The sequence below is a fragment of the Nesoenas mayeri genome, assembly GCF_963082525.1.
Source record: "Nesoenas mayeri genome assembly, chromosome: 3".
NCBI lineage: Eukaryota > Metazoa > Chordata > Aves > Columbiformes > Columbidae > Nesoenas > Nesoenas mayeri.
Genome location: NC_137544.1, coordinates 55,071,455 through 55,087,957, shown reverse-complemented (window position 1 = coordinate 55,087,957; position 16,503 = coordinate 55,071,455). Strand labels below are relative to the sequence as shown.

The following is a 16,503-nucleotide window of genomic DNA, read 5'->3' as shown; positions in this document are numbered from 1 at the left end:
ATTCTCTATGACTAGTAACCTTTAAATGTAAGAATACAAAGAGGATGACCTAAAAATACTGGGACACAACAATGCTTCATGGAGCCTAATCCAGTAAGCAAAACCAGATGTCTGGGGAACGATGCAAGATACGTCAAAAAATACTACCATCTGCTACTGTTCAGCCTCCAAACGTTTTTGACTCAACGACTTACTAAGCCAAACAGGGTAGCTCTACATTTGGTGACTGACACAAATTTCTGTCCTGTAAACTGCTCCAGTTTCCACTTCAGCCTTCAGCACCTACAACATCCTTTGCCAGTACATTCCACAAGTCTTTTGCTGTTTGCATAAAGATTCCAACCCCCCCTTTTTTTTTTTTATTACAGCTCCCACTAGCCTCATTTGATGTTCCTTGCTTCATCATCTCTTCATATAAAGGAATACTCGGTCACTATTTTGACTTTCCTGCATCACTCAAATATAGAAGCCTTTGTTAAAAACATGGTAACCTTTATGTATCAGTCATGTCATTCCCATGTTGAAGTCTTAAGCTATTTTGTTCATTGTCCAAACCCATTCATTTGATCATTGTTACTAGCTCTCATCTTTACTGTCATGGGTAACTCTCCATCATCAGCATTATTTGTTACTCCATCGCTTACCTTTCTCTGTTCAAATAATTTGCAAAGACATTCAGGAGCAAAGTCCAAGCGCAGATCTTTGCAGAGTTCAACAGACTTCCTCTTTTCACTGTGAAAGCTATTTACTCTAACTGTTCCGTATCTTCTGATGGCACAATGTCCACATTGTCCATGCGAAATCCTCTTTCTCAGCCTGTGTCTACTTAGTTTCACTTGAGGCTTTTGTAAGGAATTCCAACAAAGATTTCTAGAAATTAAAATAGCCTATATAAAAAAAGATAACTTGCTGACCCAAAAAATAATCTTTGTAGTTGATAAGGCAAGACTCTTTCATAAAAGCCATGTTGACTTACCCAAAAGGACAGCTTTACCCACATGGCTGCTAATTCTATTTTTGTTTTCATGAGCTGGTATTTCACATATTCAACATTAGTGCCTCATTCTACTGCTGAAGCCAAACTACTAAGGAAATGCATGATAAATTCAAATACTTATTCAAAAATTTTGGAATGTTAATTTGTTTGTATTATTAATGGTTAAATGTGATTTCTTATAAGCAGCCACAAATGCATTAATGATTTAGGGAAAACACCTGTCTTTATTTCTTATAATCACTATTTCAACTACCCGTGAAAGCACATGTCAATCATGTGAAAGACAAGCATCTAAAAATTATCGTGTATCTGTAATCTCTGTGGAGCACATTAATCCTATTTACTTTGAGAAATATGATGTTCATAATCAAAGTCTGCTTTTCTGTCTTTTGCCAAACAGTTCGAGATTGCAAGTGAGAAGTTAGCCTTTAACTTCAGTTTCAGCTCTAGGGATATCAATTTCTTTGGCTTCCTGACCATCCTTCCACTGCTGCAGGCTTCACGCTGGAATTCCTGCAGATAAGGAACCTCTGGTATGATGCCCTTGACATTTGGTTGCAAATCTTGACTGTTTTGGAGGGGGCTGGGGAGAGGGCTGAAACGCTTGTCCTTGGCCTGAGGCACCTAGCACGGGCCTCAAGATTTTTGCTGTGTATTTCACTTCAGTGAATTTTTTTTCAGCTTTATTTCCTACAGAAACAAACTGCTACCCTGTCTGCTCGTGCATGAACGTGCAAATGCAATTTCGTAATGAAGCACAGTACTTAAAAATCCCTGACATATTAGAAAAACATTGTCAATATTATCAGTTCACAAAGTGTGGAAACTGAAAACAGTTCCTTCCCAGGGAAAGAAGCACCTGGTTCAATTAATGGATTACATATTTGAAGTTCACAGCTACGGATTGCTTTCTCTAAACATGGTCTTTGGAAGAGACAGAGCGTTAGGAAATAGTTCTGCAAGGGAATGGGAAAAAAATTGATTCCAGTGTATTTTCTCCTCATTTTCTACTAGCCAACATTGTAACATCTCAGCATTTCATGAGAAGCTAACATTTTGTATTACGTATTAAGATGCTTTTAAAAATGAAAACAGTAGCTCAGAGATGATACCACATGGCAGGGGGTATTTTATATTAAAATATTCATCATAGTAAACTGGCTTTTTACCTTTAGCTACTTTAACACTGAAAATTAAGCCAAAGACTAAGACTGACACAACTGTAATGCAACTGTAATACAGTGTTTGTGAACACTAAGATTCTGAAGTTTAAATCATTTGGTGGTGGGTTTATTTATTTTTTTTCATTTGTGTGTTTTTTTGTTTGTTTGTTTGTTTGTTTTTGTTTTCGTTTTTGTTTTTTTAGGATTATATAAGAATCAAAAAAGATTATAGATTTAAGCAAGACTCCTTAGAGGGGGTCAACTATCATTCATACATACAACCATTTAACCAAAAAGAGTTAAACATTCAGACAAGTTTTATTTTTCTTTTTCAAAACTTTATTAGGTAGATGTTACTAGATGACATTGTAAAACCCCTTTTGTGCAAGTGAACAAACTCTACAGCATATGGCTTCCCACAAGTCATTAAATCCACAACCCCCCTCCCTCCTATTTCTCAATATTGACTCTAAGACAGGTGGAGTGCATTCAAATGCTACCTTGCATTCTTCCATTTCGTCATGGGGAAGCACTTTTTCAGTCTGTTGGTAACAGGGGCTGGGGATATCAGTGTAAGTGGAAGGAATGCCTTTAAAGGAAACAAAGTACTGTAAGTTTTGACTTACAAACTTCACTCTTTATATGGAAACCAGATTAATTGCAGAGTCTTTTAAATTAAACGGCCTACCATGGATGTGATTGTATTTAGCAAAGTGAAGCAGTACAGAGACATACCTACTACTGAATACTAGTGAGGTAATATTTTGAAAATAAAACTGTTAAAAAATTCACTTACTTTCAAAAGGTCCTGTCCAGCAGGACAAACATTGGCAGAACACCTTCCCTTGTATCCATGCATGTACATGTGCATATACAACCTGTGTCTACTATAGCTTTTTAAAGAACAGGATTTTAGTTATACATTCATCAGGACAAGTTTAAAAATCAGACATTACTACGGTAGATTCAACAGAAGACTTCAGTGAACCGTCTCTAGACCTCTTAAATTAAAAAGGCACTCTGAAGAGGGCAGCAAGAAATAATCCTTACAAAACACTGACACAAACTGAAGCAGCCACAAAGGTAGCACACTCAACAGTGACTGGTATACATTTAGAATACCAACTTGAAGATGGATTATCAGTAAAATATTGCCCGTGACTACTGAATATTTTTGTCAAGTTATTACAGCATGAAGACCATTGTTGCAATACTATGCAACAAAAAAATACAGTTATCAGCTAATTGCAAGAGAAAGATAATGGGAAACTTCTTCATTATTTGGTTATGTTCCTGCTGGTTTTAAGAGAGAAGAATTTAAGGGAATAACTTTTTTAAATGAACAGTAACTCATAAGATTGAAGAATTATTTTGATACATGGTGCCTCCAATTCAATGGGTTATAGAATGACTTAGTTAATGCCTAATCATTGGAGATAATACTGAAATAAAAGTTAAGATATCTGTAAGAGTGATAATTCACTCATAATTTTATTACAGTATAGCTCCCATCACCAAAACCTTCTGATATGCAAGCTGAATCCTGATTAAATGCTTTCATTTGATGCTTCATGAAGAGATAACACTGCAAGTAACAGCTATATTACTAATGAAGAACTTGTGGGGGGGGTGGGAGGGGGCCGGTGGAGAAAGCCTCTTCTACAGTTCCGAAAAACTCACAATTTCAGGAGAAGGTTCCAAGAGATACTCTTCTCATCTTCATTTCTCCCTCTGTTCTTTCCTTCCTTCACAAATTCTTAGTGGAGGAAACTGAACATAGTAAAACCATTTTATGATTATGAAACTACAATAGATGGATGTTCTGAGCATAATTTTTCATCTTACTCCCCCCATTATTATCTCAATTACCTTCTGATAATTACCTTTTTATAACTTCAATAATTTTTAAAAGATATTTTCTAACAGCAGTTCATATAATTAAAGATAATTTTAGAAAAGTAGCTTATTCTTGGCACCTGGCTTCCAATAAATGGACAAATTGGGAGCAATGTTAGTAAGGAAAAAAAAACCAGGTCCTTTAGAAAACGTAGATCTTAAAAGGTAATATTCCACTGTCTTCTGGGAAAGGAAGTAATCCCAGTAGAAGAAACAAACCCTAGAGTATCCATTTTGAAGCCATCTGAAGATGGTAGAGCAATAACTACTCTTGCAGATCACACTTCCCACTATGCAATGGAGGGCTGGGCAGAGATCCCAGAGCTGCTCCACCAAGCTTGTTTGATGATTTACTCCATCGAGATACCCAAGCCCTAGAGAAACTACCAATTTATATTAACAGGATACATTAGTTCAGGTTGGATACCACTGAAATGCTGTTACTCTGCTCTGGGCTACAGTGCATCTCTGCACACCTCGCTCCTCAGTGCTTCCACCTTCATCAATTAGTGCGAACAAGGCTCGTTTGAGGGTACACATACCATGGGCTGTGGTCTAACCTAACTGCAGCTGAATTCTCTTCTCCAAAGAAGTTGCATTTCTTTAAGTGGCTAAAAACTCCTATCTGGTTATGCTGGAAGACCCAACTCGTTCTGACTACACATATAAGATGCATTTATGCAGAAGTCTGAAAGGAGACAGGGGGATGGGGCATGTGGTGTGTAAACAGCAAGGTAGAAAACTCATAAATGAGATCAAGATCATCAGAATTAAAACGGGCATGCCAAATTACTTTTATAGATCATATAAAGATAATTTTTTCACTAATGTAACATTTTTCAACTGAGCAAACCAAAATTGGCTACTTTGGCTTTACATGTTGATAGGAGTACACGGAACAGAAATTCTCATATTGCTTTATGGAGGGAAACAAACACTTTTCACTTGTTTCAAGCAATAAGGCACTTACACATTTAAAATTCCTCATTATACAAAACACACTGAATACTGGAATTCAAGCATTGATTACATGGGTATTGCCTACCCACAGTTTTTATAACTTCTTAGCCATCAAATAAATATACTACAGAAAGTTTGTAATTGCTCATGTGTCCTGTTTGTACGTAGCCCAAATGTGGAGTTAGGAATTACTTTCTTGATGAACCTGCAGTGTTTTGGCCGCACTCTAGTTGTGCCAGAAGCCTGTAGGATGAAAAGGATCATCTCACTACCCTGACTTCCTGTCATTTAAATCAACGTTATTTTAAAGGGAATTCTTCACCTTAAAATACATAAAAGAGATGGGGCAGGGGAAGATTTCTCATTGAATTATCATGGAATTAAGACAATGTTCAGCTTGGACAACCTCCTCAGAAACATAGATCATATTTTCTTTTTCTCAGCACCTATTATTCTCAACTCTACCACAGTCAAAAGAATAAATACCTTAAGAAGTTATTTGGACTCAGATGGTTAGTTATGTAACAAACATGACTGTGCTGTATAATTACATTTAAAAAATGAAAAGCTAAAAGTCCGGAAGAAAAACGTATTTCAGCATTTTGCATTTAAGTACTTAAAATATAACTAGTATAGCTCAGCAAAGCATTACTGAAATGACTTCTCATGAGACCACATTTTCCAGGTCAAACTTCAGCTGTTTTCACAAGTCATTTTCAAATTACAAAATTCAAAGGAAAAGGAGAGCCTTAGAAATAAAGTGTGTAACAAATAGAAATATGGTAAACATTTTGCTATGAGATGGTAAACACTGTGAAATGTAGATATACCCCTGTACTCACAATTTCTGGACATGAAACAGCAGAATGGAAATTGATATGAAGAACTCTTAAGAGCACATTTTTTTTTATGCAAAAAGATACTCCATGACTAAAGACTGGATCCATCTGCTTACCCAGAACTTGCATAAGGCATGAAAATGTTTCTTGACTGCATCAGCACTTGTATAGGACAAGTTTAAAATATCTCAACAGCTTGTTTGGATTCTGTAAGTAGATTTTCCTTCTAAAAATGAGGTAAATGTGGCATCATATTAGTAACATCCTGCTCAGTGACTGTAGGTTAAAATTTCAACAATACTATTTTCAGTCTAACAAGTTTTCAACAAGTTAAACGCTGAACGGGGTTAGCATGCCACTGTGTTTAAGCAAGTATGTGCAAAATCCATGTTTATGCTAAAAATATAAAATATTTTTACACAATAATTTTCCCCACTTCTGACTTGGATCCATTCAAAACACTTCAGAATATTTTTTCAAGTTTTGATAAGCCAAATCAGCTCCAAAAAGGCTTTCTTTTGCACAATATGCATTTTTAAATAAACTAATTGCTCTTATAACTAATCTCTTTTTATAGATATATTTAGAAACAAACAGCTGGAATTCTGCTGAGAAACGTATGTATTTATTTGTTACTAGGGAGTAAGTAACTAAAGCTTACTACACATTTTTACCTTTGAAACCAGAGCATGCACTCCAAGATCAGTTTCATTTCCCTCCCTTATGGTGTTTCACTGTCGGGCTAAGAGGAACATCAGTGATTAATTGCTTAATATGAGCACTCCATTCCTTACTGGAGAGAGAATGTACAGATCCTGAGTCTTTATGCACAGAATGACAACGAAGAATGAGCCAGGAAGTCCTGTGTAACTGCAACAGGCTGCATTTGTTAGTTTTACTAAGAAAAAAGTTTGGGCCTGTTGTGTTATAGGTTAGTACTTAAATGAAAACACTGCTAGTCTTGCAGATGAATCAAGTCTAAGCTGTTTTTTCATATAATGGTAGCAAGACAAGCCACCAAATATATCAGCAACATAACTTTTTAAATGTTTCGTGCCCTCCTTTTCAAATTTATGTTAAGTCAAAAAAACACTGAACAGGTATAATTCCAATTCTTACACTGTGCTCATATGTGTTGCACTGAAGAGAGGAGAATTTTAAGATACATTATTTAACACTGCCTATGGATGTTGTTTCTAACTTGAGTGGTGACTCAAAACATTACAAAAGTCTCTTTACTATATTGAAAACTAGTATTCCTTTCCCTGACAATTTATTTCCTTTAACATAAACGTTGTTTGGAAATTCTTCCCTACTCCCTGCTCTCTCCTGCACTTTTTATTAACCAGCTCTACTATCATTCTGCAAGTAAGAGAATGGGCTCCATGGTAGTTTGCACTTCTTCAGAAGTGAACCAGATTTGCAAGCTCCTGCACAAGGGCTATCAACACGCTTGCAGATTTTTTATCAAAGTATTTGGGGCCAAATTTCATGCTGGCATAAAAATGGGTATGACTTCTCTGGTTTAATGAGGTTATGACTGATCTCAGGAACGACGCTGACCTGCTGCAACTATAAGGCTGCAAACTTAAAAGAAACTAAGAAATTATCTCTCTGATAGTTTCCAAAGGATTCTTTGCATTAGCAAAATCAGAGATCTACTATAGCTTATAAAAGTAACAGTAACCCATGGTTCTTACCACAACTTGGAGCTACACAATTATCATACCAAGCAGTATTAATGACACAAGCTGTGCTCAAGAAACAAACCACCACAACTAAATTTTAAAAAACTCAGAGTGTGCATGACAAATTATTTGGCTATTGAATACGAAACAGTTTCTCAGATCTAACTGGCAAGAGAAACCATTCAAACACTAAAGAATTTGTATCCTCTGAAAGAATTACTGCCCTACCTACACACCACTTAACACCGTACGAGCTATGGCAGTCTTTGGAAGAGCAGAAAGCCCCTTGGCTAAAAAGAATACCTGATGGTGATCCAAAATATCCGCTAGTCAAATTGGCAATAGTCCCTGCAGGTTAATATTTTTAATAAAGCAAATCTTCACGTTGATCAAACTTTCAGAAACAATAGATAGATGTAAATTAAAGCAAAACAAAAAACATTGCATGCCACAGAGAGTTACAAAGTCGGCATCAGTAACAACAAAATCCTCCCTTACTTACACATTTGCATTGCTCCAAAGGAAGATAACAGATCAAAGTGCACTGTATTTTAACAATATTTAAAACATATGAATATACTGTTTATTATAAAGAGGGTGAGAACTGAAAACTTTTTTGTATGTAACTAGAGCATGAGGCTGTTTAGAATTGCCCTACCTCTTGCTTGTATTCTTACTCAGTTTCATCTTCTCACTGGCTAATGGAGATCTGACACAAGGAAAAGCACAACTAATTTTCCAGTCACAAGCTCCTGGCTAAGCTCTGCAAACATACCTAACCGTGCCCTGAGAGTCCGCAGCACTCAGACTCACCCTGCCCCTGACATGGTCGAGAAGTCCTGAAACTTGACCCAATTAATGAAATACAACTAATTACTTGGAGTGGAGAAAGAGAGCAGGACCAGGTACGCGCAGCTCCCACCTCACACCTGCAAAGATACCTCAGTGACTGGGCAAACCCTTTTCCAGGCGAGCCAGGAATAGAAAGCTGGTGTAGAATGGATTTAAGCATTTCCTAGTCTGAACACCGATATCGGTGAGCAACAACTTCTCACAAGGATAAATAATCTTAAATATTAAATGTGGTGAAAGCAATCCTGATAATCAGCATACAGTAGCACAAAATCTGCCTTTGCAGGCAAATTCAGCTGCTTGCTGAAGCTTTCCGCTAATAAAGATGGAGTAGAACAGTCCGATAGTTTCCATACAGTTATGAAAAAAGGTTTAAATAAAAACATCCTTGAATTGCCATACAAAGTTAATTCCATTTCTTTCAAACTGATACATTAATGCTTGTAAGACAAATGACATGACTTTGATGTATATAAGATTTCCTATGATATGAGAAGAGCTGTTTGAAAGCTAACATTTTACTGAATGAAGTTTTGTACTAAACTACTTCTCATATTTCAGTTGGTTATGCTGTATAATATTGATGAAAAATTGTATTTATGCATTATTCAAGTGAGGATATTTTTAAAGGGATGGAAAAAGACTTCCATATCCCTGTTCTGCCTGGCTCTTGAAATTTTTTCTTCTTCTGCAGAAAAGCAAAAGCACATATTATTGTCATTCTTATTTTTTTTTCTACAGAGAAAGCAAGATTAGATTCAACTTTACAAGGTCAAAGATGCCTCATTTTTCTATGTGTAGAAAATGAAGAACAATTTCCCTTTGATTTAATCTGTTCCAATAAAATCAAAATGATCTAGATGAAATGATAATGTAGGAGTCGAGATGTGTGTTCCTTTCCTTCACCCACAATGATATGTGTTCTGAATATCAATAAGTGCAGATCTATTATCTTCCCTTTTATGCTCTTTATACTAGCATTTTAATTTCAGATCTTGGTGAATTCCCATCAGAAACTGAAAATGGCAAACATGGCAGAGCAAAAACAGCTACAAAACTGTAGGAATATCTCACATACTTATAAAGAACCAGAACAGAAATTAATCAACTGTTTAGTTAATTACAGGTAATCTCAAGTACTAAAATATTCTCAAGTGGAATAGTTTGACACCACATTATAGACTGCACTGCAAACCCATTCTCTCTCTCTCTCACTCTCTGAGGTCTGAAGGTTTTTCTAAATAATACAAAAATATCTTCTATTTGACATTTAAAGAAAGGAATAAAAATCCCTGAGTAAGCCAAAGACAACTGATATGTACAGCCTCAGAAAACACACTCAAAACCAAGACCGATTTTAAGGCAGCTTCCAACCTCAGACGGAACATAAATAGAAAACTGATGTGTCACAGAAGAAGAAATCTAATTAACGGGTGGATTTGCATTGACAATACGCTTTGAACTTTACTTCTAAATGTCATTGCCTCCCCGCTTAATTTACAAATTAGGTACTATTTCTACTGTTAGGACAACAGGGTCAACATGCCCTTAAATTCAAATGGAAATATTAGGTACTTGTTGACTACTACGGTGTGCTTGCATGCACTGTTCAACAAGAAAAAAACCCCAAGAAAACAAAACCAGAAGCTGACAGTAAACAAGCATAGTAGCCAACTATGGTAAGTTGATATTTGTGTTTCCAGGTAAACAAAATTCATCAGTTTCTTCCACCCAGGCTTTGAAGTCAAAGTGAGTGTCTTCTAACAGTACTATGTTGGTGGGGCAGAACACTGTTTACTTAGAAGCTACAACTAGATTCAGATTTAATAAAAATTTTCAAAGAAAGCGGTGCAAAACACATCCTCTCAAATGATACGCTACTTGCAGACCTAAATTTTGAAGTTTTGGGACGTCTTTGGGACGTTGCCCATCTCCCTGCTTCCCTCTCTCCCCATATATACACACATACACACACACATATATATATATGTATCTTCAAACACACACTGGGAAAAAAAAAAGTACCTTCAACAGTACAAATCTAATCTTCTCTAAGATCAGCTTATATTTTTAAAGTATAAAGTAGATATTTCTCTTATTCAGTTCCTTTCTCTACTGTTTCAGTGTTCTGCTTACACAAAATAATTTTATTCTATTTTTTTTCTTCTAAGTTATATTTGTATGATAAATTTGGATTATAACTAAAAGTGAAAAAAACCTCAGTAGCCAAATCATAACTCTGAATTACATTGTTCTTTTAGCCATACACTGAAAAAGAGGCCTGGTGGCAAACAGTGGTACTCTGAAGTTAGGAAAAAAGAGCAAGGATAGGTATTCTCTTCAGATTTGTAACATGCCAGGAAGAGAAACACTGGAAGCAGAGAATAAGAATGAAATGGTCCCCTAAAAATTAATGATCCCTCCCTTTTACCAAAATTCACAGATTTTTCCTCATGAGACATCATAAGAATGCTCTAAGGCTTCTGTAGCTTACTTCAAACAAACAAAAAACCAAAATGTGCTGTTTAGGTTGTAAAATTTTGTCAATTCAATCTTCACAGAGCTAGTGAGTAGCATGTGTATTATATGCCAAGTCAGAACAAAAGAGCAGCTTTTTTTCCCAGCTTTACCACATTTCCTGGTACATCCTGCATCATGTTTCATGGATATCTTGGGACAGGAAAGGACACTGACACCTCTTCTTATCTACACCCTTCACATTCTTTCTGTACTGTGCGAGTTTCAAAATGCTGTTTTCTTCCAACAAATCCATCACCCCCCCAATCACTATTAATACACTGTTATAAACAAAATACTAAAGCAAAACCAATCAGCATATTCTCAAGTGTGACAGAGCTTCACTACTAAGGATGTTTCCCTCCAAGGCACTGTAGTTTGGAGGGGACAATCTATGCTCTTGCTCATTAGCAGGAGGACTCAGAAGATAACCAGCTGTCGTGCTCTGGCATGTGCCGGGGTTTTGGTATGCTGAACAGAATGCTGTGGGATGGAAGTTATTTACAGAAGTAGTTTTTAATACCAAAAGTAGTATGCTCAGTACACAGTAAGAGTCCAAACACTTCTAAGCATTTCCCCATTAAAGGCCGACACTGAAGTTAAACGGAGCACATGTTAGCAGTTAAATGCTTTCTTCACAGGCCAAGTCGGTAGTAGAGTTCTGGCTACAATACAGACTTTGATTGTCTAGTTCAGAAACTTAGACTCAAAACCCCCTCCAAAATAATAATTAAAAAACAAAACAAAAAACCCAAACAAAATGTTTAAAAAGCAGCAGTCAGGGGGTCCATCTTGTTCAGAGTGAACCAGAGCAAAGAGGCTTTCTGGTCTGCAGTAGTGTTTTCGGCTGAGGGAAGATGGCAGGAGATCTCTCGTTCTTCTTCTTCCAGGGCGGTGGCTTTGACGCTGTTACCAGCACTGTATTGCTCAGTTGCACAAAGCACATGTAGCCCTTGCAGGACCAGCTCAGTTCAGGTGAGTAAGGTCCATCCTTACCAGGGCATACCTGTCCGTGACCTTTTCCTCTGCTTTTTACAAAGGCAATAGATAGGAAACACAAATAAACCTGCCAAAAGAAGAAAACAAGAAGAAAACCATAATTAAATGCAATCATTTGAGTGTGCATTGTGTTTTTTTTCATTGTACACAGTGTATTCAGACGCAGCTTTCCATGTCTCAAGGGAATTTAGACACAGCATTTGGACAAGCAGAAAGAAGTATTCATTTGCAACAGTCTCTCTGGTAAGGAGTTAAGCTACACTTTTGGTTTACTTTCAAAAAACGCCTGCTAATCCTACTCACATCTCTGACAAATTAATTCCCGAAACATGCTCTTTTGTGTAAGATACAAACTTAAAATTTTTAAAAGCACTTTAACAAACCTCAGATCTGGACCCAAAGCTCATTTAACTAAACTAGTTTTCAGCCCACTTCACATGATAGGGTCAGCATGTTACAGATTTACTATTTTTTCTTAAAATATTATTTATTTTCACAAACAACCTAATCTATTGTGAAGTAATACCAAATGTTTATCTTTGCCTGGGCAGGGAACTGTTTATTCTTAAAAGTCTTTTGAGAGAAAGGAAGCTGTAAAAGAAGAAAAAAAAAATCAGATTTATTCAAGTGAAAAATAGTTTGTCATAAGGGATACTCTTTCAAACTCACATGAGAAGCATCTACCTCTTTCTCTTGCCATCAGCTGACTGAAATGGTCAAGATTTTCAGACATCCTTATAGTAACACAATATAGCAATTGACTACCACAGTCACCAGAGTTCTTGCTTTGCTCAACAGTCTTGTGTAAAATGATTTTCAGTTACGATACTGAGATTATTTCAACAGTTGTGTTAGCAGTAAATATCGCTGCAATAACCTCAAACCCAAAACTTTCCTATAAATAATCAATGTTTTTGGAACTGCTCTTTTTGATTATAATCTTATCCAGCCATACCCAGAATGGGACTTTAGTGGCACACTGGGTATGAATGCTATTATTAAAAATTTTTAATATAAGGAAAAGAGCATTTTTTTTTCCAGCACAGGTTATACAAGATTGCTAAGCAAAATAAACTTTACTGGCATTAAGAAGCCTTGATTGTCTTTATTTTTGGCCTAAAAATGCCACTAAAAGAATAAATATTTAAAGATACATATATCTTTAGTGAACTCAACTCAGAACATTGATGCAGGAAAAACATATGTATTCTTAGCCTAAATATTGAAGTTAATAGCAATATTCCTTATTTGGCTAGATGTGCTCTAGAAAAGGTGTAAGGGTATTTTGGTTACATGCTGATTGGCTACGTACGATCTTATTAATGAACTATCTGGTATAATTTGGCTCAACTACATCAAAATAAAGTTGCCACATTCCAACATGCCTCAGGGCTGGCCACACACTGCAAATTTTCAATGGAGTAAGTAGCTTGGTGAAGAGTTGTGAAGGAGCATGATCCCCGATTGACACATCACTGCCAACATAAGTAGTGGATATGCACTTAAATGAGAAAAATCATACATTCATTGCTACAGTTTATTTCATTTCTGCAGAAGAATTCAGTTAAGTTTGGCAAAGAGCAGATTTGCTAGAATAACTACATCCACATTAATACAACCATGTTAGCATAGCTTTGATACTATATCAAATGAGTTCACAGTACCTTTTTTGTGATGGAATCCAATTTGGCAGCCCATGCACTGAATCAGATTTTGAGATTGACTCATCCCAATTTGCTGCTGCTCTGTTGTTGTTGAATCTTCAAGCTGGAGGGCTCTTGGGACTATGCCCATTGCCTCAAAAATCTTGCTATGCACATGGCCAATATCTTAAAATTGTGATCCACTTGGGTGATTAACGGGAGGGTCCAAGTCAGCCAGCCCCCAGCATTATATTTAAATGATTCTGGCCTTTTGACTAGTTTAACTACATTAGTTAAAGATTTTGGTTCAGAACAGCCTTAACGACCAAATAATTGGGAAAAAAAAAATAAAGCTAATAGGCAAGTAAAATAAAAATAAAGCTAAAATGCAAGTAAGAAGAAAATACTCTAAAGACAAATGTTTAAGAAAAAAGTCATGTGCTTTATACTAAAACAGTATCTATGAAATTTGTACTTTGTGTCCATCTCTTCAAGATGAAAATACTGAGGTGTCATACAGAAAGTTACTGCAAAATCAGACTCAGACTTATTCACATATGTAACTCTTACCTATTACAACAGCTATGGCTCCCAGTGCCAGTCCCAGAACCAGTATTAGGGGTGTAATGAGTAGTTTTCCAGCTGAAATGCAAAATTCATTTAACAATTCAAAGCAGGCATTTTATTTTTCCCTTTCCAACCATCCACATATATTTTGATATTGGACTTCCAAAAGCTGGTTCATTTTTTTTAATACTTTACCAGGATTCTTATTTATAAACTCATCCTCCAAATCTAGCCAGGAGCTATCACCACCCAGCCAGCTCCTTGCACACATTTCTCTTTGCCCTCTTCACTCACCACAACTCTCTGAGTACAGCTCATTTTGTATATTAACCGTTAGCTTGCATTTACTTCTGTTTCCATTCTGAAATCCCTCAGGCATCGGCAGGAATATGATAGCTATAAAGCTACTATCGTTTGGCTTCTCCAGAATGCTACTGTTCAGCAACCACCCTGGAAAGATGCCAAGCAAACCAGCATCTTTGAGAGTTTAGGTTAGTTCAAGGCAATGAGACCATCACCTCTAAATACGCTTCTGCTCGCTTTAAAAGGCTGTGGTAAAGTCCTTATGTACAGTTGAAATTTAGGTCTAAATCAAACCACAGCCAAGTCTATTTTGGATCAACATTTAAAAGGATATGTTGCTGCTCCTACATGAGTAAGGCAATGAGGTTGTGCAGCACACCGGCTAGAGCATAAGACTTTAAGAACAAATAAAACCTGCTCATATTCTTTATTTCCGTTGAGTTCACGATCTGTAGAAATGCATGGAGGGAAGGCAGGTTTCCTTCTGACACGCTTAAGCTCAAGCTGAACTTTGAATCTCCGTTAGCTTTCTTGTGTTGCATGGTTCCAACTAAACAGCAGAATCTCCCTGGCTGTGCTGGTTGAGCAGTTGGATCAAAGATGTTGCTTGTCTCTGCTGCTCAAAAATGCAGCAGGGCAGGCACTTGTACTGATGCACCAGCAGCCTGATCGGGGTTAGAACTTAAGCAATTTTTTAAGTTAAGTATGTGCTTGAGAGATCACCTCTATAAAGAAATGAAAAGTGAGTTCGTTACCTCTCTCTTCCCTACCCTTCCCTCTCTCAAGTCACTTGTATCACATTACAGTAAATGGATTACTTCATTCAATAATGATGTAACCCTCTCCACAACCTGAGCCACTAATCTGGGCAGTCTGAAGGAAAAATTAGATATTTTGGAAATATTTACAGCAGTTAAATGAATTGGTCCTTTTAATGTTCTGTTTTGATAGATTTTAAATTTCATAAGACCGTTGTGGGTGGGAAACTTTAATTCCTAGAAGAAAAAAAATGGCAAACATTATTGGTATTACTATAGTTGCTAGGCATCCTAATGGTAGAACTTCTTGGGACTCCACTGTGCTGCATTCTATACACACAGAGATTGTCAAATAAGTTACTCCAGTGTAGACAGGAGAAGGAATGTAGAATGACGAAAACCTCAAAATAACTCCAAACAAGAGTGATTGAAAGCATTTAAAAAATTACCAATTTCATTTGCTTTAATAGCATCATTACATCTTCTGTCCTGTTATGTATTCATGAAGTACCTAGCAACTGATTTTGAATAAAATTCACCCATGTGAATTCAGGTGGTACTTAAGTGGTATCTTCAGTACATTTAAAACAGCTGAACATGTTTTTCCTTTTTGTGCAATTCATCACTAACTCTAGTTATAACCAAACATTCTGCCTTCAACAATGCAGCCAAATAATTACTATGAGAATGAAATCTCTAAGTCTGCTGGGACTGAAGTATAAAAGCAATTTCACCTTACTGCATTGGTCACAGGACAAAGTTTCTCTAAAAAATGCTAGCTAAAGGGGGAGAGAAATGTCATCAAATTCAGACACCATTTCTGCTCCCAGTTTTGACTCTCCTCCCTGTAATTTCTATTAACTTTACAAAACCATTGGTTTATGAAGAAAAGCATGTTTAAATTTATGCAACCATAAATGCTTTTCCCTGTTTTTTATTACAGAACAGTTTATGATTGTAGGCACAAACACTTCCCAACAGAAACCATGATAGCATGCCAGCCTGCCATGAAATGTTCTTTCCTTTCTACACACCCCACCCACCTGGATCCAGCAGCAACAAGCCAAAAATCTGCACAAGGCTACAAAATCACCACATTTACTTCAGTATCTCCTCTGTGCTGCAAGCACATAAGAGTCACAGAAGAACATGTACCTACCAAACCCCACCGGTCTCCCATTGACAGCCAAGATAATGTCCTCTTAATTTTTACTGCTTAACTAACTAGCAGAGGCATTTTACTACAGGAGTTCCAACCTTTATTTCTTGCCATGTGTTAATAAAATTTAGAGACTATGCTTCTAACAACCTATTTTTCTGC

At 36.6% G+C, this 16,503-nt stretch overlaps 1 protein-coding gene across 1 annotated transcript in view; it reads right to left on the bottom strand.

Moving 5' to 3' along the window:
• Positions 1-11,904: 11,904 nt before the first annotated feature.
• The window catches only part of RNF217 (ring finger protein 217), a gene marked incomplete at both ends in the record, with an annotated part of 54,920 nt that continues 50,321 nt past the window's right edge, over positions 11,905-16,503 (bottom strand). The window contains 2 exons of the mRNA XM_080343041.1: positions 11,905-11,978; positions 14,125-14,196. Of these exons, the coding sequence (XP_080199167.1) occupies positions 11,905-11,978; positions 14,125-14,196 (146 nt within the window). The remainder of the gene's footprint in view (positions 11,979-14,124; positions 14,197-16,503) is intronic.